We start from the raw sequence: 25,639 nt of genomic DNA, 5'->3' as shown, positions 1-25,639 counted from the left end.
CCAATTACAGACAAAACGCTGCTAATAATCATGGTGGTAAAAGTCCTCATATTTTTCTTGTTGGTTGCCATAACTGTAAGTTCCTCGCATTATATCCAAAATGAAAATAGTGAACTGATGGATGGATCTGAAATAAATGAAGCCAGTTTAATACCAAAAGTACGCACGAAACGTGGCATTTTTTGGGATTTCTTTCAAAAAGTCATCACCACTAAAAATTTGGTTGTTGATGTAAGTCTAGTTTACAATTAAATATAAATATTATTTTTTATATTAAAAATTAAATATTTTAAATTTCTAGCAATTTATTGACACAAAAAACAGTTTAAATGAAGTCTATAATATGTTCAATAGCGCATTTAGTGATCCTGCTCCGATGAAACCTACATTGCGTCCACCACCAACTACTGAAAGTTCCGTAAGTATAATTATTTCTACTTTTTATTAATATATGAATTGTTTTTTTTTTTTATAAAAAAAATTGCAAATATTATTATACTAAAATCGTGCTAAGACTTACTGCCTTTTTATCTCTTTTGAATTCGAACAAAATTTTCGAACAATTTAAAATCATTATATATAATTAGTATATTTGAAACTTCGAACCTACTCATATAGGACTGTAGATAAATAATCTTAAATATTTCGAAGCTTACTCTTTTTTTGAATTTGAATAAAATTTTGGAATAGCTTAAAACCATTGTGTATAATAAGTATATTGGAAACTTCTTATGTAGGTATGTAGACAAAATACCTTTCGAATAGCATATTCGAAACTTCGCATGTAACTTCTCATGTAAGTCTGAAGAGAAAATACTTTGAAAATTTCAAAACTTATTCTTTTTATTGAATTCAAATAAAATTTTCGAAAAGTTTTAAACAATAATATGTAATAGATATATTTTAATCTTCGAATCTTCTTATATAGGTCGATAACAAAATACTTTGAATATTTCGAAACTTATTTTATTTCTTAAATTGAAATAAAATATAAATAATAAATTTTAGAATAGTTTAAAACAAAAATATGTAATAGATATATTTGAATATTCTTATATATAATAGGTTGATAACAAAATACTTTGAATATTTCGAAACTTTTTTTTTTGAATTGTAATAAAATATTTAAATAATTTAAAATAATTGTATATAAGTAAATTCGAAACTTCTCATATAAGTCTAACCACAAAATGTTTATAAAATTTCGAAGCTTATACTTTTTATTGAATTCGAATGAAATTTTCTAATAGTTTTAAACAATAATATGTAATAAGTATATTTGAATCTTCTCGAATCTGAGAACCTACAGATTGGATTTAAGTGCCATGATCACTTTATTTTTCTTACGATCTTAATGTAACCTGATCAGGTAGAAATTTTACTTGATCCCTTAATCGTTTTTAAAATTAGCTTATTAAAGTATATACAAATAACATATATACTTATATTCTACATCATACAAAGTAGTCCGATCAAAAATATATTATTATATGTATAATTTCCTCTTGCTCACTAAAACTTTTTAAAACTAAAACATTATTTTAATTATTATCAATTAATATTATTATGAATTACTTTTATAATTATCTACTAAGAAATCCGAATCTGATGAAGAGAACACCACAGAAATGTCAACAACTACGGAAAGGTACACCATTTCTCGTTATGAGTTTGGAAGAATCCTAGGACGAAATTTCCGTGGCTTACAGCGCTTAATGAAAATCGAACTCGATGATGCTTTTAATGTGAGTATAGTATAATTTTGAATACAATCATATTTTCATTAATATATAAATATGCAAAAATTGTTAATATTATTTTATAATAAAAAAAAAATATTAAAATTATTATATTTTATAGCAAACGCAATATAACATTGCAGAATACAAAGCAGAAGCGAAGAAACAATTCGCGAATAGTTTACCCGTTGAAGCGAAGAACAAAATTATTAACCTCAAAGGATGAGTCCCTTTCCGAATATTATAATTAAATTAATTTGTTTTGTTAATTTTATATTACTTTAAAGTTAACAACTGCCAATGTGGAATGCTGTGATAAGCTTTGATTTAAGTTTGATTAATAAATTTAAGTGATTTCATTTAAAAGTACGTATCTAAAATAATTTTATTTATATGTGAAATTATAATTCGTGAAGTAATTATTTGGCTATAGGAATTATTTTATTTTTTAATAAAAAATATTTCAAAAATAAGAATTGCTAAAAATGAAATTGTTTTATTTTTATTATTATGAATACATATTAAAATTTTTCTGTGAAGCTTTTAGCTGCAAGCTTTGATATTTTTCTTAAAAAACTAAGTTATTACATTTATAACTAAAATATATAAATATAATAGTAAAAAATACTTCATAGGTCATTTATTTTAAATGATATCATTATGACTCCAGTAACAAAGTAATTACAAATACATAAGTATGTAGTGAATGTAACAAGTTTAAACGTAGTCTACCTTTACATAACGGAGCTTATCTACATAGATTCAGATATAAAAATATTTATTGGTATTATTTGTTATCGCGGCAATCTGGCCAATATTTTTTGTGTGTTCAATATTATTAAAATTTCATGTGGCCTATCTAAGGTTTATAATAAACTATGTATTTCATATCTTCCTAGCTAATTTTTAAACCAATTTCTAATGCTGCTAGAATTAATAAATTAAATAGCTTGTGAAATTGATTTTAATACAATAACTGATCGCTATAACGTCTACATGTAGAAGATTTGCGATGATCTGTTAAGTAATTATGATTCTTTTTTTATATCAAGAACATGTTCTAAAGCTTAAAGCATAAGGTCGTAAGAGATAGTCATACGCATATTCAGAATCTTACCTTAAAGTTAATTCGAAAATATTTAATTGTAAATAAACTACATAGAACTATATGTAAAATGGCCCAAAATTATTAAAAGGGTTTGAACCTAAAATATCTTTTTCTGTTTACTCCATTGAGAATGGTATATCAATCAGTCCTACCACTTCATTTATTGAGGAAGCTTTCGAGACGCGATTAATAAAAGTAATTGCAACAACTGTTTAATTATATTAACACAATGTATAAATATATCCATACATTTCAATATATCGTAAATAATTCGTCAGCCAATTCTCAATATTGATGCTTCTATTTTCTTAAATAGCTTGAGAAGTGCACTTCTATTCCAAGAAACGATTGTTATATCATCAGCAAATGGATGAACTATTAAGTTCATATCTTTATAAGTTGGTGAACTTTTCGAGATGTTGTCTTATGCACGTTGATGACATTTGTACTGCGGTCTTATTTAGCATAGTTATAGTTATTCTTAATAACTTCGGAACGTTATTTTATATAGAGTGTCATATGTGGAATAGTCATGGCTCAAAATGCTTAGTATGTTTATTCGAATCATATCACGATGATTATTTTCCCACAATGGTGACGATACACATGAAACTTCATTACTGTGATTTTATTTCTTTCATTTTTTATATTTTTTTTAGATTAAAGACAACAACAATTCCATATTTGACATGGTCATGTATCTCTATATAGCATGACCTCTGAAGACAGCGCAAGCTTGTAACTTTTCCAGAATGAATTTGTTGAAGAGAATCTTAAAATAACTATCTTTTACTTTAATTTAATTTATTTAGTAAATAACTGCAAACTTGTTTAATTTTCTCAGAGATAAAGTATATTTGTAGCTTTTCGAGAATGATTTTGTTAAATATAAACCTCAAATAATTCTAACTAAAGTGTAAACATATTTAATTTGTTTAGTAAATAATTGCAAAATTGTCTTAATAGAATATATCTAAACATATTGTACTTCAGATTTCTTGATACCGAATAGTTTTTAATGTAATTTATTTATTATGTGTGTTCTGTCCAAATAACATTTCATGTTTAAACTTTTGCTGCTGTGCGTCTGGGTACGTGTTAAAAATGTTCCGCTGACAATAATGCATCAAATTAAAAAGTTTTCTTTTAATTTTATTGATAAACTTTATTGTCAAAATTGTGTAAAACTCAGCAAACTCAACAAACTCAGTACGATATAAGCCAAATTTAAAATAAGAAATGAACTTTTAAAAAAACATTGCAGAAACTTTGACAAAACAAATCAAAACAGCAGGCACAAATGAAAAGTTTTGCCTTTTTAAAAACCACTAAAAGTGTCATAATTCGATACCTCGGAGACGTCTCAAGTCGTATCCGACTGACTACGGTCTCCTGAAGCGTGTTTCACTTAACTCACAGAAGTAGTGAGCTGAAGTTGTGCCGTAAAGTTCGTCGCAGAAACCAAACTTTCGAAGAAATTCAAAACCCAAACTGCAACTGGTGCACTTTTGGCGGTTTGGTGCCTCAAAGAATGCCAAGTTCAGTGCGGTTGCAATTTGGCGCTTGGCGTCAAAATACGAGTACAGCAAAACTTTCCTCTTGTATACAATTACACAAAGTATGGAGAAATGAAATTATAAGTGTATTGACACTCTGTAAATCCTTTTGTATCTTGGCATTGTTGCTTGCAGATACATGAATCGTATCTGAATTGCACTGAATGGTAGCGAACGAGTCCATTGTGGCATTAAAAGCTACGTTAACATGACAACAATGAGGACGGTTTTAAGTTTTCGAGCAGCCAGCATTTCCTGCAAGCGTAAGATGCTTGTGAGAGATGTTTTTGCACATAGCCCAATTGCAGTCTTGAAATTGATACAAATACTGTGCTATTATTGTGAAATGCAACAATTGTGTGTTTCCTTTTTAAAAACCATTCAGAAGAAGAATTGCTTATCATTGTCACTACTTAACACATAATCTTATTATTCAACTTTCTACAGGATTTTAACAGATTTATGATATATCATCATATGTATAAGTATCCTCAGTATATAATTTAAAATCCCTCTTTATGTGTGTTTAAAGCTTAGTGAAAATAGTAAAAATTTAATATTTTGTTTAGGTCGTACTGAGTTGAAAACATATTGTTCCCCACATATACCTTTAGTATATATATGTACAAATATACTGTATGAGTCTCTGAATTATGTTAAAATATTTGAATAAATAAAAGGTAGCTTTTGGGCGTATGTTGATTGTTGCACTCGTGACAAGTAAATAGAACATATATATTAAGCTATAGATATTCACCTAATAAACAGTATGCAACTCTAAATGACAAAAATCTATAAATTTAGTTAAATAGTTTTAACATCAATGTAGATAAAAGTTGAATAATATCAGATAGTACAGTAATGGCGAATCTATAGCTTGCAAGTCGAATATAGCATGCATAAAAATTTCTGTTGCACATTTATATAGTATATTCAGCCATATATTAATTGTGCTCTGAAACGTAAAGCCCTTTTCTTGTAATTTTCAAACAATTTATTTATACTAAGATTCAACGACGACCATTTACTTTACAAAGCGCATACAACTGTATATGATGGAAACACACACATTAAATTTAATTGGTTTAAAATTGATATCTTTCGAATGGATGGACTATATGATATCTATATGATGACGAAAAATTGTATCATACAGTTCAGTGACAGCAAACTTATAGAAATACCTTCATAACATACATATAAGGATAATGTGCAATTAAAGTGCCTTCAGAAAATTGTTGCGTTAATACCAATTGAAGTATTATGATTGGATATAACTTCCACCAAATAGATAATCGAAGTCTCATTAAACTATTGTTGTTCTTTGGGTCACAGCACTTGTCTGAATAATGCAACTCAACATTGAATGAAAGCATAAAGGCTTGCGTACCCTTATGTTTCATCCCCAGCCATCAAAATTCTCTCTTATGGACCCAACTCAATATCTGAGGCAACTGAATATCATAGTACCAGTTTTTGCTACAGGTATGGTGTCACTAGTAAAAACCCATTACCAATTAAAATTTATATTATAACTCACTGAAATTCACTAAACTCAAATATAAATATGTTGATAAATTATATAGCATTGCGATTTTTGAAAGTATGGTGAATATATAATCAGTAATATAGATGTCAGACAAATTTTGGGCAGCAATATTTATAATACATTGTGACCGAAAAGCTTTCGGAAATTCTCATTTAAAATTCGCGCGCTGTATATTTTTCGATATTTTAAGTTTATGTAGTTTGGCAGCACTGTCCTTAATTACTATGCCAAAAATGAGCGCGATCTGTCAGACAGTTCGTTTACGGCAGCTGTTGAAACCAGTTCACCTCAGTAGTGCGTTGCGAAAAAAACAATGGAAAAAAATATTGAACAAAGAGTTTGCATCAAATTTTGTTTTTCGAACGAAATTTCGTGTGCAGAATCGTTGCGAATGCTACAAAAGGCTTATGGGGAATCAGTTTTATCGAAAACTCAAGTTTATGAGTGGTACAAAGCCTTTCAGGACTGTCGTACGACCGTCGAAGACATGCCGCGTTCTGGACGACCTTCGACCTCTACCACCGACGAAAACATTGAAAAGGCAAAGGAAATCGTGTTCAAAAATCCTCATGTGAGTGTTAGAGAGATAGCACGAGAGCTAGGCATCGGTCGTGAGATGGCTCGTTTGATTTTGGTGGACAATTTGTGTATGCGACGTGTCAACGCCCGGCTTGTTCCGATTCACCTCAATTTGTTCAACATTATCAACGATTTTAAGGCCAAACATTCAATAAATACCATCGAACAGCCACCGTATTCACCTGATCTTGCACCGTGTGACTTTTTCCTGTTTCCCAACCTCAAATTACCACTCAGAGGAACGCGTTTTGAATCCATAGAAGACGTAAAACAGAATTCGCAGAGGGAACTCAAAGCCATACCGGAAAGCGCCTATAATGTTTTTGATGATTGGAAGAACGTTTGGCATTTGTGTATCGTTCTAATGGAGCATATTGAAGGAGATAAAATAAATATTGATGAAGATTAAGAATTTTGCGTTTTATTTAAAATTTTCCGGAAACTTTTCGGTCACAATGTATAGCAATTTTTGCATATGTCAGTGTTTTTTTTAAAAAATGATATTTATTGAATTTATATAAATACATAAATTTAGTTAACAATAATTTTAATAATAATAAAAATTCATTAAGAAGAAAAATTTATTATATAAAAAATTTAAAATATATATTTTCGGGCGCTATTTATAATAACAAAAGATACAAAGCATAGAAGCAAGAAATAAGCTTTGTGCAATGCTCAACATCTGCTCATAACAGACATAAAATAGTGTAGACAACAACCGATCTGTTAAGCAAACATACCGATGCTGCTTTGTAATACAAAGCGAATTTTATTTAATTCGCAAAGTAAATTGTTAAAACATTATTAAAAGAAAATTTTAATTATTATTGTAATGAAATAAAATAAATTAGATATACTAAGCGTTAGCAGAAATATTGCTAAGTATTCTGTATGAGCTGCTCTGATTAGTTGGGAAGAAAAAATTCCCTTAAGACCACTTAATAACTCAATCTGATAAATTATATCAAAAAAGCAACTTTTTAGGATATATCATATTGGATTATAAAGTTAAGAAATGGTGATGAGTGTCTGATATTGGATTATAAAGTTAAGAAATGGTGATTTCGCAGTCATAATTTAAGTCTCAAAACTAACTTAAGTATTAATTAAGTCAGCAAAGTTGTCGATTAAGACATTACTTGACACATTAAATCATTATAAACATTAAAATTAATACTGTGAAATTGGATACTAATCTATAATTAATTAAATTATAATAATAATAGTTAACTAAGTTAATTACTAGAAGAAGTTAATTACTAGAAGAAATGTATGAAATTTTTCACTACATGGCTTTGATATACCAAATTGAATTTAGAATATTGAATTCTATATCCAACAAAATTAACTATTTTGATATTAAAAAAATAATATTAAAAAAATTTATTACAAACTATATTCTATATAGTATTAATGCAAAATGAATATTTATATCTACCGGCATTTACATCACAGCAGACCACTTTTGTAATTAATCTAAAATATTAACGATTTATTTCTGAAGCCAAGCCGCTTAATTAGATTCATCAGATTCCACTTAAGAAATGATTTGCTTGTACTTCTATTGTCAAATAAAAATAAAATGATTTCAAAAACCAATAGTAGTCCAACTCGTTGTTAAACTTATCTAAATCAATTTTATTTTTCTACTTCATTAATAATAAATTTAAAGAGAAATAACTTAAAGCTTAAGGCCTTTAAATTGCCTCCAGCTGACATTCGCCTAAATTTATTTTAATTTTTACAACGGCACTCTTTTGTTATAAATAATCTGGTATATAATAAAATTAATGTTTCCATTGATATATTAATGACACATTCATTTAATGAAGCATATAACTCATTTTTATTTAAAATATACAAAATATAAAATTGAACACCAATGAGTTTATAATACAAATCAATCTTATTTCAGTAAATTTGTAGTGCATTCATAAGATAGATTTAGCAATTTTTGATCCATTTAAATTTGTTTAATTATTTATATATTGTATACACTTTTTTATTAATTAGAGGTATTCAAGCAAAATTTTTTTCAGTCTCATCATATCCTAAGTATATAATAAGATTTTTTTTGAAATTTATTCTACGATTGTCACAGGGTATCAAACAGTTTATTAGATCTTTTGGATGTATTTCAAGCGGAATTGATAGCATTAAGAGTTGCTGCTTTCCTATGAATACGCAAATATATAGCAAAAGTCAATATAATATTCTTTTAACCACATATAACTAAGCTGCAATCGAAACTTTACAGATAATAAATGAAAAATTCCATTATCCTCTGCCGTATCTTTCAGCAAGATCTGCAGGATTAACAACGAATCCACCGCAGATGCTGTAACTATCATGACGACCGCATAGCAGCTGAGGTGAGTTATGATGCTGCAACTATGAATCAAGTTAGTTATTCTCTTGGAAATCATTTACATCGAATTTTTTGATATATGAATCTTTACTCAAAATAAGAAATACGCAAACTGGTCTAACAAACTATCTCGAATAACGAAAATAATTAACTTAGGTAAGATCGCTAATATTATATCGAAAAGTAGTGAACTACAACAACAAAAATTCATCTTTAATTATTTTAATTAATAAAATTTTTGGCTGACCATATTGTTGTTTCGAGTTTTGTCAAATACCCATTATCAGTGGTCTTGGAAATAATTCTTGTATAATAAATTGTAAATAATTTTTTTTCAGACTGCAAGTACCAGGAATTGAACTCGTGTCCTGCAAAAATTGAATCTCAGAGTCAGCGCTCAGTTGTTTAAACTGACTCAAATTCACTTTCTGTGTTTATATTAGAACAAAATTATAAACCAGCTGTAGAATAATTAAATTAATTAATTATATTTTTATTTTTAATTGTTAAATTTCAATGCTATTCTGTATGTAAAATATAAAAATATATATGTACATGATTTTTATATTTTTAAAATATTTACAATTATTATTTAATTTGAGTGCGTTTCGCGTTTATAGAAACGCAAGCTAAAAATCGTCAATCTATCATCATCAAATTAAGTTTGAGACTTCTATTTAATAGTATAATATTATTTTTGCTATCTACTACATTATTAAAATAAAATACAATTTCAAATAAGTAAATACTATACATTTATGCTTGTGTTTTTATAATAAAAATGACCACAGACGTTATTGGTGATTTCAATAGAAAAAACAGACCTAGTACTCTAGCACCGATAACCTTTCATGTAATTCTATTCAAAATTGATAATAACACCGCAAAAATGGAACAATTTGATTTCGATTTTGTATTAAAATTTTGTTGAAAATATAAAATTAATTAATTGTTTAAACACAATAGCAAAAGCAAATACTTTATAAATACAAAGTCACTTGAAAATATCTGAAATATTGTTAACTAAATTAGTCATAGGTTTTAATAAAGCACAATTTTAATAAAACACAATAATTCACACAATAATTTTGTTCCTATTAAATTTTTTTAATGAAGCCTAAATACTAAAATTTAGTTTGTTAACAAGAAAAAAAGTGTCACGCAACAACAAAATCAACAGTATTTGCAAAATATATAATTTGAAAAAATTGTAATTTTTTTATTTATTTATAAATAAATTTTCTATTTTATGACATTTTAATTCACTTGTGCATTAATGCGGATATTTAATTATCAACTTACAAATCAAGCAGTAAAATCATTGCTTTTTCAATTTTGATTTCTGTTCGACTTAATTAAATTACATAATAATTCCATTTACAGATGCGAAAAGGTCAGTTTCATTAAAATTTGTCAACAAATACCCTGTAAATACCTGCAAAAAAAAAAATTTAAAGTTGAGGTCCGCTGTGAATCAGTTTTTAAGTGGGAAATTGTTGGAGCAATTAAAATGGCACAATGACGCAGATCAACTAATTGTTGCAGGCAGCAAATGCTGAGTGCAATACTCAATTCAGTAGACTTTATGCAAGTTGATAACATAATTGCACTTAATAAACATTCAAAAAAAAAACACTAAAAATAATTTCATAATAAATTTCAATATATTTGATTCGGTTTCCGTTACTATATAAAATCAAATTCGTAAAACTCATCCTCCTGTGAGATGAATTTGTCACCAACATGAACCATAAACAATCAAGTAAACGTGTTCTTTTTAAGTTGCAAATAAAATATCTTATTAACACTTTAAGAGCGCATTAATTATATATTATATATGTATATATGTAGTCGTTTTCACTATACTTTCGAATCTGTCAAAAATTTCAACTACCTTGGCACCGCCGTAACGAACAGCCTGGATGTTCGATGTCAGCCTGGAGATCAGACGAAGAATCACCATTGCTAATAAGTACTTTTATGGATTCAGTAGGTAATTGGGATGTAGTGCTTACCAATTGGAGTCGTATTCACCGCCAAACCTAAAGTGTACACATAGATACTTCTTACTTCTTACTGTTGTAAAATGTTTGATCCTTTTCCAGACTCACTTTACATGCTTTAACTGATACATTTTTTTACCGCACCATCTGTTCTCTTAGGGGCCACATTATAAAGTCTGGCGTCATATTTCATCACAGAGTTTTCTTAAGTTACGCCAATTAGTTTAATTTTTATCTTTTGATTGCAACATGTATGTCTTCTTAATTAGAACGCCAACGTCTATTTGATTTGATATTAGTAATACTTCTTCTGGGCCACCATATTTTCAATATATCTAGTAAACAGTGTTTGATAGAGCTTCTCATTTAAAACAAGATATAAATCCGTGTTTTACGTATGATATGTAAGCCATAGACCAGTACTAAATATGCTTATATATTATAAAAAATGGTTCTGTCCTTCCTGTGGAATTACTTGCGTTCCATACTTCATACAAATTTATAAAGCCAAAACGATGTTTTATTCATCTTAAATATATAAATTAAATAGAAGATAGATGTACATTTATTATCTATATTATATATTGATTTTTACAATAAATTGTTGGATCTTGAATCTCACTAAACAAAATGTTTGAATCAAGATAAATTTGACAAAAACTAAGTTGATACATATATGTATTAAGACTATTTAATATTGTAGTTCTTTACAGACAGTTCAACCTAATATTAAGTTGATAGCTCGAGTGTTTGCGAAACTCCAGTTTACAACAGATTTGACGGATGCAAGACTTGGCTTACCATCGATATAATATCGAATAAACTCCTTCGAATAATTTTCAAGATAATTCGTTAAAATATAATATTGAAAACAAGCCTTGAGATCAATCAGGATATACAGAAGCATTGACCATAACATCAATTTGGATTGGATTGATCATACACTATGGAAATAACAAGACAAAATATTTAAAAGTGCTCTGCCTTATAGTTCTCAAGGTCATAAGGAGGTGCCATTTGATGGCCAAATGTTATTGCAATCCGTAATGTCATGTTGCAAGTTTTGGAGTCTATTAATTAGAAGAATCTTAAAGCGGCAAATATAATTATCATAACTTTTTTTTATTTTTATAGAATCGAAGTATGGCCTTAATTTTTGTAAATTACTTTACTTTTACCTATGTATATATTCGGGTACAGTCTTTATACAAAAATGTACATAATTCTCTTAATTCATTGAAATTAAGTTATAATGATTTTATTAAATTGTTTATTTTTTATTAATTTTATCTATTACATACAAATATGTTAGTTGTTATGACAGAGATAATTCCGCATCTCCTTAAGTTGTTATTTAGAAGTTATTATCGTGACAGGAAGGAGCATATACTAAAGCATATTATTTTAGCACTTCACTAAATATAATAATAAGAGCAGCAGTTTAATTTATAAACACATGTGATGAGAGGATATTTCCTCTGTTGCCCTTCTCCTTTCGATACACGACTGCTGTAGCAATTATATATTTGCCTATAATATTTGCAGTGCTCTGCTCTACTGCAAACCATTTTATTGCCAGCTAAAATTACCTTGACTTATCGAAACGTTTTCATCTTATCAGTCTCTCTGTTAGAGACAACTTAGTTCTGAACTTACATACTAGATGAATGCAATATGCAATGTGATATTTTTTAAGATGAATGTTTATATATATACCATACATCAATGGTGTGAAAAATCTATATACATTGTGTGTGTTCATAATACTGTAAGTCAAACCAATTCAAGTTGCTCTGAGACTAAAGATCTATATAGTTCTTCATAATTCAATTTGGATCAGAATATAACCATGTGCTAGACACTAACTTATAACGCTAAAATGGGTCTATTCTCAATATGTGCCCCAATTGCAGTTCTATTCCCCATGTGTTCTTGCCATGAAGCACACATAAATCTAAATTTGTTGATCCTATCTCTTATCTCTCTCACTCCCAAAGAATCCATTCGCCTCTCACACAACCAATATCCATCCACATTCTAACTCATGTATTTATCTTGTAGTTCCTTTTATGTTAACTGTTAACTCTTTTACAGATCCCTGCTGGTTACAATAACAAAAACAACAATATCGCAACTTGAATCAGTTTCTTCGCTTACGAAATAAATGACGTCATAATGAGTGTTGAATATTTAGCGGTTTATCGAAAATTTAATTTCATTGCATTACACAATTACCTCATTTCATTAGTAATTAAAATTCACAAAACTTGCACCGACTTATATATATATATATATACTATACAGAAATATGTTTATGTTAAGATTTAAAGATTATCAAAATAATAAATAAGCAATTGAGTATTTAACTAAATTGTCAATCTCTCAATTTTAAAGCTAAATATTTGTTAAATAATTTCTAGTATAAAAAATAATACGTGCAACCTTGATTAACGCTTCTAAAGTTTATTTTATTATCACTTGATATATAAATTAAAGAAAAAAAATTAATTAATTAGCATAATTTACAGGAAGCTTAGATTTATTTACAAAGCACAGATATCTTCTTACAGATGCAAAATAAAACCTGAACCGTACTGAACCGTACTGAACCGCGAAAAATGCTACTAAATCAACACAGTATCTACGTCTTCAGAATAAAAAGTGGGCAGTACCTTCATAGTTAATTAAGCTTGACTACAATGGCAATAACAACAACAACAACCACGGAATTAATAATTTAATATTAGTAAGCTAAGAAAAATAATATAAAAAATTAGTAATGTCACGAAAAGTACGGAAAGACTTGTAATGGCTAAAAAAATAAATAAATAGAAATAAGCAATTCAATGTCAATTTAATTTAATAACTAATTGTAGGCATACATAATATAATAAAAAATGATGTACGATATATCGAAATAAAATTACACAAACAAAATGCACGCTTAGCGTACAATTTTACAGATTTACAATATACAGTTTTTTTTTTCACATAGGCAATAAGTAGAAAATATATTGACGAGTATGTATGTAATTAGTAAAATATAAGAGTGTTAGCTTAAAAGCTTAATTAGAATTAAAAACTAAGTTGCAAACAAAATTATCACCATCATTTTTGTGTTCATCATCATCATAATCGTCATTATCTCATCTTTTTAGTTATATTCTCTCTAATCATCAATATTTTTTTGGTGTTAATAACAGTTTTTTCTAAAGTTTTTATTTTAATAAAAATCTCACAGGTCAATCCAGAAATCGGTGCAAAGATATCACAAGTGAGACTGGATCACAGTATTTGTTGTTGTTTTTTTACTCTGGTCGACACATATTTCTGTGATCCAGCACTTGGCCTTTTGGACATTCATTAGGCTGTAAAAGGAAACGATCGTCAATGCTAACAGGCGTTACACCGTATTGCTCCTTTTGCTCACCTGTTGGTGTCGGGATTGGCACTTCACCATGTAATGGTGCTAACGGTACCTTTTCAGTTGGTGCGCCTAAGTTAATTGGAGTTGAACTTGAGGCTGCTTGCGCTGTATCGTCAGTGAGTTTGTGCTTCAACTCATCATATTTCTGTGCTACTGTATTTCCAAAATCCTTAGCTGTCTCACTTATTTTGCTTGCAATTGGTTTTGCTTGCTCACCGAGATCTTCAGCACCTTTCTTAATGGAACAGCCGAGATTTTTAAACCATGATTTAACATCACCTTCATCGGATTCTTTTGAATTATCATCACAACCGGCATTTGCGTAAGCCACAAACAAAACGAGACCCAAAAGGGTCAAGCACATGAATGATTTCATATTTTCACAAAATTATTTATTAAGATTTTCTCAAGTTGAACACTCGTTTGACTGAATCTTCTGCTTTACAGTTCTAATTGTCACTCCTATCACGTCGAAGGTTTTCACAAGACTGACTATCTGTAGCTTCAGCGCTGGACTCGGTGGCGCTTGTGGAACGCAAACTTGTTTATGGGAACAAATTAAAATTCATTTAATTCAGTGTGGGAAAAAAACAAGAGCAGTACATGTTAAAAAAACTGGTTTAAGTAGATTTGTTTTAATTTGGCCTAGGGTGACCATTGCGTAGAAATAGTAGCAAATAATAATTATTTTGTTTAATGACGCAGTACCTGTTACTTGCACTTTGCAACATGCAATTTGGTGGGCGTGTCATTTAAATGTGTAAAATTAAATTAAAGCAAAATAAAGTTTAGTTAATTATGCATAAATTTTTATTTTATTTAATTATTTCCATTTGTTTATTAAGTTTAATAGAAACAGCTATATGGTCAACTTAAAATTTTTGATCTTCGATTTAATTATTTAATAATAATATAGAAATAATTTTTGTTGTTGTAGTTCACTATCTCTCTCTTAAATATTACTATTTCTATTAAAGTAAAAACAGTCACTACTGTTATATTGACGTTGTTATAGCTGCGACAAAGCCTTCTGCTCCATTTAAAAAGCGTTTTGGGTTGTTTTGATATACATTAAGACCGAAAAGTTTTCGGAAATTCTCATTTAAAATTCGCGCGCTGTATATTTTTCGATATTTTAAGTTTATGTAGTTTGGCAGCACTGTCCTTAATTACTATGCCAAAAATGAGCGCGATCTGTCAGACAGTTCGTTTACGGCAGCTGTTGAAACCAGTTCACCTCAGTAGTGCGTTGCGAAAAAAACAATGGAAAAAAATATTGAACAAAGAGTTTGCATCAAATTTTGTGTTTCGAACGAAATTTCGTGTGCAGAATCGTTGCGAATGCTACAAAAGGCTTATGGGGAATCAGTTTTATCGAAAACTCAAGTTTATGAGTGGTACAAAGCCTTTCAGGACGGTCGTACGACCGTCGAAGACATTTCGCAACGCACTACTGAGGTGAACTGGTTTCAACAGCTGCCGTAAACGAACTGTCTGACAGATCGCGCTCATTTTTGGCATAGTAATTAAGGACAGTGCTGCCAAACTACATAAACTTAAAATATCGAAAAATATACAGCGCGCGAATTTTAAATGAGAATTTCCGAAAACTTTTCAGTCTTAATGTAATTTAGAATAAATTCATAAAAAATATTTTTACTTTAGGAATGACAAAAATCGTTCAATATAAATCGTACAAATATTTACAAATCAATAATTAAAGTACCAACTTTGAGATGTTGTTATTTCTATAATTGTAGTAATACATCAATGTATGATTTAGTACAATGTATCACACTCAAACTTTAAATGGTTTTGATGATTTACTATGTTCGTATGTGGTCTCGAATTATCTTGATCGGATCTTTTCATTCTTCATTGAATAATTTAGTCATATTTTGTTTGAGTAAATAAACCGATTTGTTATTATGTATTTCAGAACTGATTATGGTTTCTCAGAATCACACAGACAATTTCCTGCACCCCAATTACTCAGGTATTTAATTTTAATAGTGAATACTTAAGGAATTTCTTTAAGTTCTAAATACTCAAGTATTTTATTTAAATCCCGAATTTGTCGAAATTTTTGCTTAAATAATCTCGACTGAAATGAAAGTTTTAAATATTGAATATATTTTACCAATACAATATACGTTTTTTTAACTATTTCTGGGCTTAGGTCGTTAATTTAACACATAAAAATTAAAAATGTTTTTTTCAATAAAAATTACACTTATAAATTTGTGTTATATATTTAATTGTAAGACCCGAGTTCGATTCCTGGTACTTGCAGTCTCAAAAAATAATTATTTACGAATAATTAAATACAAGAATTATTTCCAAGACCACTGATGATGGGTATTTGGCAATACTCGAAACAGCTGTATGGTCAGCCAAAAATTCAATTAATTAAAATAATATAAAAAATAAATTTTTGTTGTTGTATTTCACTACTGTTCGAAAAAACCTCTTTATTAAATTGTTTATAAATTTTTTTAAAAAATTATTTTTATTGTAGTATATATTGTATTAGTTATTTATTGTATTATTTTTATTGGTCTACGAAGTAGATGGTAAGATGATTTACGAAGTAGATTGAAATATTTGTAATAAAAATAATTTTTTATAAAAATTAATATACTATTAAATATTTAATATAAATTTATAAGTGTTATTTTTAATCTAAAAATCATTTTTAATTTTTATGTGTTAAATTAAAGACCTAAGCCTAATAATAATTAAAAAAATGTTTTGAATATTGGTCGCAATAACAATTTATCCAATAAATTATATTTATATATGGAAGTTGCATCAATATTATGAATTTTCAGTAGACTCTTAAATTCTAAGTCGCCTCATTAATTAAATATATTATAGAATTTGATTATATATAAATTTTTTTACTAAATTTATTATACTCAAGCTTTGGCATGAGCAATACTCTTTTATAGATTGTTTCTTATTTTTTTCGAACTGTCATTGTTCCACAATATTTAAGAGATATAAATATAAATTTTTTCGTAGCTGTTTTAATATTTTCAATATAAAAACAAAATTCAGTTTTCTATATATTTCAATTAATGATAAAATTTAAACAAATTTTAATAAATAAATAAAATAAAATTAATATAAATAAAGTATCTACAAAATGAAAAAAAAATTTAAAAAATAAATAAATTTAAATAAATTTAAAGTATCTACAAATTGTGAGAATTTTTAATATATAAATAAATTTAAAAAAAGTATCTACAAATTCAAACAAATTTTTATAAATAAATAAATTTAAATAAAGTAGCTACATAAAAATAAATTTCATAAAATAAAAATAGAAATCCAAATATAATAGATAATGTGAATACTAATATATAATCTTATCTAAAACTGAATCTACTGATCATATATTGTAGTGTATTTTAAAAGTATAAAGCTTTCGCTCTCGTCAAGACTCTCGCTAGTGAGCTTGCAAAAATATCTAAAAGATATTTTTGTCTCTCTAGTTTGATTGTTATGTTATTTATTTTACAAATAAACCGAAAGTATCTTGTTGTGCAATTCAGCTAAAAATGAAAAGCATTCTGTTTTAGAATAGTAATTTATTCAAATTAAATGCACATTGTTTCATTCATTAATTTTTTTCCTACTAAAAGTGTAAACTGAGGTTTAATACTTCACATTGCCGTCATTAAAAACAAATCTGTTACGTCATGTTTGACTTAAAAACTAAATTTAACTTAAATTTGTTTTTAGTTTTGTATAGTAAAACATTTAAAAATAACGTTTGGTTTGAAATTAAATTATGAATGAATTTTTTATTTAATTTATATTTGAATCATTGTATTATCTATAAATAATTTGTATTTTTTATAATACTAAACCATATAGTTTTATTACTAAACACGCATCATTTCTTGAATAAATTTCTTATCATCTTAGCTTCACAAATTCTATTTTCTGATGACTGATTTAAACAAGTATTTGAACAATTAGTATTATATATAATAATATATAATAATTAAAGTACTTGAATTATGTTGAATAAGATGAAAATATCGTTATTATCTTTGTGTTTTTGTAAATAAACAATATAGTGCGTATGTATAAAGTGGATGCCTATAAAAAAATTTCTCTGATACATAAATTAGTCAATGAGATGGGTGGGACCCTGTAGTACCTCCAGCTACCAAAGAGTAAAAGTGCTCAGTTGCCCTGACTCGAAAAAAGGATCAACATACATACATACATACTTAATACATAATTGTAAAAGTAAACCATATTCATATCTCAGATATAAACAAAGCTTAGAAATTGAAAGTGGGATAATCAAATGTATATAACTTCCGAGATCCTCACACAAGTGAAAAAAAAAATAATCAGAAATGATTTTGCAATTATTTTTATATAATTTTTAATTATAAATATGTTTCTGTTTTCGTCTATAGTATTATAATTATAATATGGAAAATTTTAAAGAAATTCAATAAGATATTACTAATCAAAGTATTATTATTTTTTAAAATACCAAAACTCATTAACTTAGTACTTACTTACCCTCGACAATATTGTAGGATAATAATTTATGCACTTGCATAGAGTTGGGCCTTAAGTATACACGACTAGAAGATGGAGTTAGTATAAGACGAAAGCTGTGGAAAATGACAAATACTAGGAAGAAGAATATATTTAAAAAAATGCATTACGTTACAAAGAAAATGCTTTGATATAAGCTGATACAACAATATAGCAAACATCGCCAAACGAAAAATTTAAGTTAACCACATAGAGAATATAGAACAATGTGGCAATAAAATTCCTTTGATAAAGAGCTAACTCGCTGGCAAATAGGCCACCTGACTCTAGATAAGAAAACTATCTTCCTAACTGCAAGTCTATGCGTAAGACCTCGGTGTCAACCAGTTTCATCGTAAACTTACCTAATTTCCTCAAAACACCTATTTCACATATGCCATATTACCTAAAAAATCTAAACCTTGCGATGTGTGTGTATCCAGTGTACTAGTTTTTACATTATTCTGTAAGAAATCCGTATCCGTATTCTATATTATTTATCGTATTTAGCAGTACTAGAAATGAATAACAACAAATTCTTAGTTGTAGATTGCTATCTTTTTAAAATTTTGATGACTATACACTATTGATACGTTAATGGAATCAAAATTGGTTGGCTCATGCAATTATATTTTAAGCTTAGATCTACAGCTACCCGATAACGATTAAAGGCTGTAACAATTTAATTATAATCTTTAGAATTAAACAAAGAGAAATAAAAGTATTTTTTAAGTTAAATGTTCTTCAATAGTTTTTTCGTAAGATATATACCTAACAAAAAAAAAATAATATATTATTTGAACAGATGGATAACAAACAGACAGACAGACAAGATTTAATCAACTAAAGTCATCGCGTTAATCAAGAATATGTATATTACACTGTATGAGTTCTATAACGTTTCTTTCTGTTAAGATTACAAAAATCTTGACAAAACTTTTAAAACTTTTTTGTATCAAAGGTATAAAAAGAAATGGAGCAATGCAGATGAATATTATAATTAAATAATAGACTATGAATGCGCCTCGACTTAGAAGATCTATAGTGCGTATAAAAGCCCAATTAAAACAAATCTAAACTATTTATAATTCTTGTAATTGTTGTGGGCTTAATTTAACTTTTTTGAGTTGGGACTAAGATCCCGTGTTTATAGTAGTGAAGTCTACGTCTTACAGTCGGTGGACAGTTGCAGAATGCAACGATGACGATGATGATTGAATGAAAGTATTATAAATGCACTAATAAGTCATATACATAAAGTAGCACAGAGGCAAGACTATTTGGGCCAAGAAAATAGTCCACCGGATCTTTTGCTAAAGCTAAAACGTATCAATGCTAAAGTCAATCAACATTTTTAAGTTATTCAGAGCAATAGTACAGAATAAGATTTTACAGAGTGACCTCATACTAATATAGTTCAGTATATCTTCTAGTCCTAGAACTTTATAAAACCCACTCTCAAATAATCATACATGTATCCGAACTTTTATGTTGGGACATAAAAAAGAAGAAGAAAAAAACATTTTCTTAAAAACAAAAATATTATTATTAATATATTAAAAATAGCTTAGTTAAAACACAACGAAACGCTCAGTATGAAGGGTATTAAAGCTGCATTAAGGTTAAAGTAAACTTTTATTTTGATATGCATAATATTATTAACAAGTTTTTCATGACACAAATTTGAGTACAAATATAAAAATGAACTAAATGACAAATAGCAATAATTAATTCACCCATTAATTTTTTTAAAGATGGCAGTAAATTAATAGAATCATTTAAAAACCGATTTTTAGTTAAATTATCTACACATATATTAATAATTTAATTTTATAATTGGCATCAATTATTTTTGATCTAAACTGTTTATCTAAACTGTTTATATGAAATATTTAATCTACTATATATATATATCACATATTGAAATTAATGTGTGCATAAAATTTACTTTCGAATACCTTTTTACTAAAAGTATATAATTCAAACGAAAATCTGCGTCAATAAACTTGACAGATAATTATAAAGTTAGTCCCTTATTTTAAATTAAGCTTAGTTTAAGGTTTGGAAGTTTTTAGTCTCGAAGAGTTTTTATTGTCCACAGTTTGTTTCCCATTTATTTTTCATAAAATTGAAGAAGTACATATTTAAATATTTTTTTTTTTATATATTTTTTTTTTAATAAAATTATTTTAGAGAGGTTACAAAAAATAATGAAATACAACAACACAAATTATTTTTTTATTTTATTTAAATTAACTGAATTTTTGGCTGACCAAACAATATTTTTATCCAATCACTTATTGCAAAGAAACAGCATTTATTAATGTTTGAGTAACGTTTTTATTATTTAATAATTCATTTTATTATATACACATATCGATATTTGCGAAGACTTACATAAGTTTGTATTTTACATATATATACAATATTTCAACTTCATTCTAAAGATTGTATAAGGAAGTTGTTTATAAACAAAAACTAAAAAATTTGCAAAACAAATAAATATTTTAATATGTATAACAACAAAACATAAATAGCATAATATTAATTTAACTTAGTAGTATATATAAGCATTATATATAGTAGTATATATATTTTTATATATATATTTATATAATATTTTTATATTTCACGCTACAATTTTATGATACCCTTATAACATATTTACATACTCTTGGTACATATATTAAATATGGTTAATATGGTTAAATATGGTAGTATTTTTTTTATATAATACTATGTGCATATATATAAATATTTTAATTGCACTAGAACTCAATATCATAATCTGGTACTTGACTTAAATTGTGATCAACATTTTATTAAAATTTAAGTAGTTTTAATCTTTACACTTATAAACAATATTATGGTACACTTATTTAGGCAACAGATAATTAACAAAGTACGTTAAATTATTCAGCAATATCAAATTTTTTTTTAAACTAATATCAATTATTTTAGTACAGTAATAAATTACTTAGATAGTAATACGTTTTAGCAAAAATCTTTTGATTTGCATTTTTAAGTATTCATAATTATAATTTAATTGGATTTCTTAGGTTTATCTCTATGCGTAGTTGGTTTTCGCCTGCTTGATTGCAAAATGTTCGCGGATGCCACTTGGGTGTGAAATACTTCCAAGAGGAGGAACAGGATCAGAACCATTGTAAGTGAATATTTCATTAAAAGCATTTTGTATATTTGTTTATTTATTATTTCTTGCCTTCTCAACGTTTGTATTGTTTCTGTGTTGTATTGTGTAATTATCTTTGTTTTACAAATATTTTCATATATAATATATTTTTAATATGACAACAGTTGTTTTGTCTCTTGTTCACAAACTCTTATGCTATGAGTCAGTATCACGTTTATCTTAAAGATATTAAAATATTTCGGGTACCGTTGTTGTTTGATTTTTTTATCTTTCACGTTCACTCGCTTATTTGTTTGTTTTATTTAACAAAAACTCAAAAATTTATTGTTACTAATATAATTTTATTTGAGCAAAAGATATCACATTAGACGCTATTAAATATTTGTTCTTAGTTTATCATTTATTGATGCTCTTATATCATTTGTTTCACAAAAAAAAACACTTGTGTTGTTTTTAATTGTCTCAACACTTTTAAATTATTTAATTAATTTTTTTACTTTGTTTATTTCAATAATTCAATTCTCTTCGACTTTTGTTTATTAACTAAATTAAGTTTTAATTGTGAGAAAATTTTATAGCCGAAAACGTCCGTTCGATTCAACTGCGAATTTGCGAATGCCTCAAAACTGATATGTTCCCTAACCAGATTCGTTGACCAAGAAAAATGACTTAACCCCTTTCTTACGGTACCGTCCTCACTCAACTTCATTCATTCGTGCTCACTTTATTTTGCAATCGAAATCCCAATATATAATGTAGAGCACAGAACCGCAACTGATGAGTGTTAACATTTCACGTATTTTAATATATAATGAACAAATTCATTTGCTTAGTCTTAACCGAAATTAAAGCAATAAAAAAAGTGAATTATACTTTTTTTAGTTCGTAGTCTGCACTTTAGAGGAGTTGCAAGTGACTCTTTCCGTTACGACGACGTCAATATCTCAATAACCAAAACGTATTTAGTTTTACGTTATGAATTCCATAGACAAAAATAAATATTGTGACTGACTATAAAAATTCACTATTTTGTTTTAATTATAACAAAATACAAAAAAAAAGAAAAGACGCTAATAAATATTTTACGGAAAAAATGCAGATAAAATCACGTCTAGAAAATGAAACAGAAATATAAATTTACGAAAAAAGGTGTTTTGAAAAATGTTATCTAAAAATACGTAGTCTGTTTGTTTGTAAAAATTTTCATACGAGGTATCAAGTGGATAGCTAGGTGCAGGTAGTCATCGCATTATTTACCAATCTTACAAAATAACAAGCATTTGAATGTGACACCAGCAACAAGCAGTTCCAATTGCCATGTGTACAAAAGACAAAATCTCCATAAAATTTTTCTGGATATTATTTACAAATTTAGGTTAAATTGGCAGGATCTCAATCGAATACCTAATTATAATATCACACAATCTTCGTCGGATACTTTATTTAATTGTTAGCCTTTATTAAACCATTTCGTTAATATCACAGACCCTAGTAATCTGTTGTAGTACCAAGTAAAACTGTTCGGATATTTAATCAAACTATTAGCTCTTATTAAATTATTTTGTGAATGTCACAAGGCAACGTCTTTAAAACATTGCTGGTGACATAATTTATGGTATCCTCGTAGAAGTTTTGTTAATCAAATAAAATATATCAGCCAACTGAAGATAACCTTAAGGAACCATTTTTTCTTGCTGAACAGATATATAAAAGGTGTTTAATGTTTCTTCCAGCTCCTCATAGCCATAGCTTTTGCAGTAGTCGTTGTATTCAATGGCTATGCTTGAGGCATATTCAACTATAAAACAGGTGATAATGACGATTATATAAACCATCAAGTCTTCATATAAAAAAAATTTTTCAATAAAAAATCTATTCCCTTTCGATATAATATTCTATGTTACTGTAGGAATTTGAACGGTAGCTCCACTCTCAGCACAATTGTTTACATTACAGTTTTCATCCACTTCATCCATGCCACAGCTTTTAAATTGTATCTAATTCGAACTATTAAGCTATCTCAGTTAAAGATATACAATAGTTTTGAGACTGGTTTTGTACTTGCAATACTCTAGTTCAACCTAGAGTTTGAACTAGAGTAAGACTGATCTCCATCAATATAAATATAGACAATTGTACAATAGGCATTCAAAATATTAGTTGCTGTCTAATTATTAATAAGTTTTTTCCTCCACTTCAGTGCCAAGTATAATATGGACATTAAATTATATTTCCTGATAGAAATTATGTGTAGAAAAAATGATTCTATAATTAGATATATTATAATTAGAAAATGAGTGCTTTTTTTCATTTAATTTGGGTATGATGCAGTCTTAGATACAGATAAGAAGAGTACTTCTGAAAATACGTCATTCAGAAATATATCTTGATAGTTATTCATTCATGTAGCTTAAGTAACATACTTTGTGTTAAACATTTTAAACTGCCCCGATAATTGATTAAAACTTTTTTCAGGAAAAATATTTTTTTAAATCTATATATCTGTATATATTGCAAATGCGCCTCAATCCTATATTCCAGTAAACATACTATATCCTTAATATGGAGTATGACATGTTGGATAGTACGCACATTATGCATAAAATCGTTGTCATATATAATGTTATGATATAACATAAGCCAGCTGAACAGTAAAACACGATTGAAGCTGCGGTTTTGTCTGGCACAATTTACATATATTAATTAACGTTAATGCATTATAATAAAATAGCACTTTGAAGTATTTAAATGACGCCGGTACAGCTACGGAACTAATTTCTTTGAGGCGATAGTTTTTTGTTAGTGAACACACGTTTAGTGCATAAAATTATTGACCTCTGAGGCAATACCGAACAATATTATCGGTAATAAGGAGTCACGTTTTAAAAAAATGTTATCAAATAAATTCCAAAAATTTTTGAAAATAGTTTAATCAAAATAAAATATCTTACGACATTTAAATGAATATCATTTCAAACTGATTTTAAGAATGTTACTTTAGTAATTATAATGCACCTGTTCTTGTTTTTATAAAAACAGTAGTTGAATACTTCTTTGTTCGGTTAAAATTTACTCATATTACAGTTGGCATTAGAAGTGCTTTGCATTACTGCTCAAGATTATCACATACATAATACATAAATTAGTCAAAGAGAAGAGATGAACTCTGTAGAAAACCCCCAGCTAAGAAAGAGTAGAAGTACCCAGTTGCACTGTATAACGCGGAAAAACCTGAACATAAGATAAGACTTTAAAAGTACGTATTGTGTTCATATATTTTATCTGTGAATATAAAAGTATTACAGGTTACAAATAAATACAATTTTATAGTTTCAAACTTATTTAATAATTTTTTTAATATTTAGCTACTTTATATATATACCGATTAATACTTCACTGCTTACTGCCATAGAGGTATAATATTTTGATTTAATACAATTTTCTCATATAAAGGTTGCTTTGCTTTAATTATAATTAAGATTTATTACTTCAGAATAGAATATATAAATAGTAATAATTTTGCGTTCATAATTTAGATATAAATAAATAATAATAGAATATATAATAATATAATAATTTGAGATGTA

General features: G+C 27.5%; 3 protein-coding genes across 3 annotated transcripts in view; 1 reads left to right on the top strand and 2 right to left on the bottom strand.

Annotated features, from left to right (window-relative positions):
• LOC119667029 (cell wall protein DAN4-like) overlaps positions 1-25,639 on the bottom strand; it is a 299,435-nt gene that overhangs the window by 175,963 nt on the left and 97,833 nt on the right. The gene's annotated exons all lie outside the window — the stretch shown is intronic.
• LOC119671164 lies at positions 37-2,042 on the top strand. The gene is made up of 4 exons (XM_038081700.1): positions 37-231; positions 302-418; positions 1,596-1,745; positions 1,861-2,042. The coding sequence occupies exons 1-4, from the start codon at positions 118-120 to the stop codon at positions 1,963-1,965; spliced, it is 486 nt and encodes a 161-aa protein (XP_037937628.1). The 5' UTR covers positions 37-117; the 3' UTR covers positions 1,966-2,042.
• Positions 14,023-14,834, bottom strand: LOC119671165. Its single transcript, XM_038081701.1, has 2 exons — positions 14,336-14,834; positions 14,023-14,273 (listed from the first exon to the last, which is right to left on the bottom strand). The coding sequence occupies exons 1-2, from the start codon at positions 14,706-14,708 to the stop codon at positions 14,269-14,271; spliced, it is 378 nt and encodes a 125-aa protein (XP_037937629.1). The 5' UTR covers positions 14,709-14,834; the 3' UTR covers positions 14,023-14,268.

This window comes from Teleopsis dalmanni, chromosome 1 (genome assembly GCF_002237135.1).
Source record: "Teleopsis dalmanni isolate 2A chromosome 1, ASM223713v2, whole genome shotgun sequence".
Lineage (NCBI taxonomy): Eukaryota > Metazoa > Arthropoda > Insecta > Diptera > Diopsidae > Teleopsis > Teleopsis dalmanni.
Note: the sequence above shows the minus strand (reverse complement) of the source record. Positions and strands in the feature narration are given on the sequence as shown.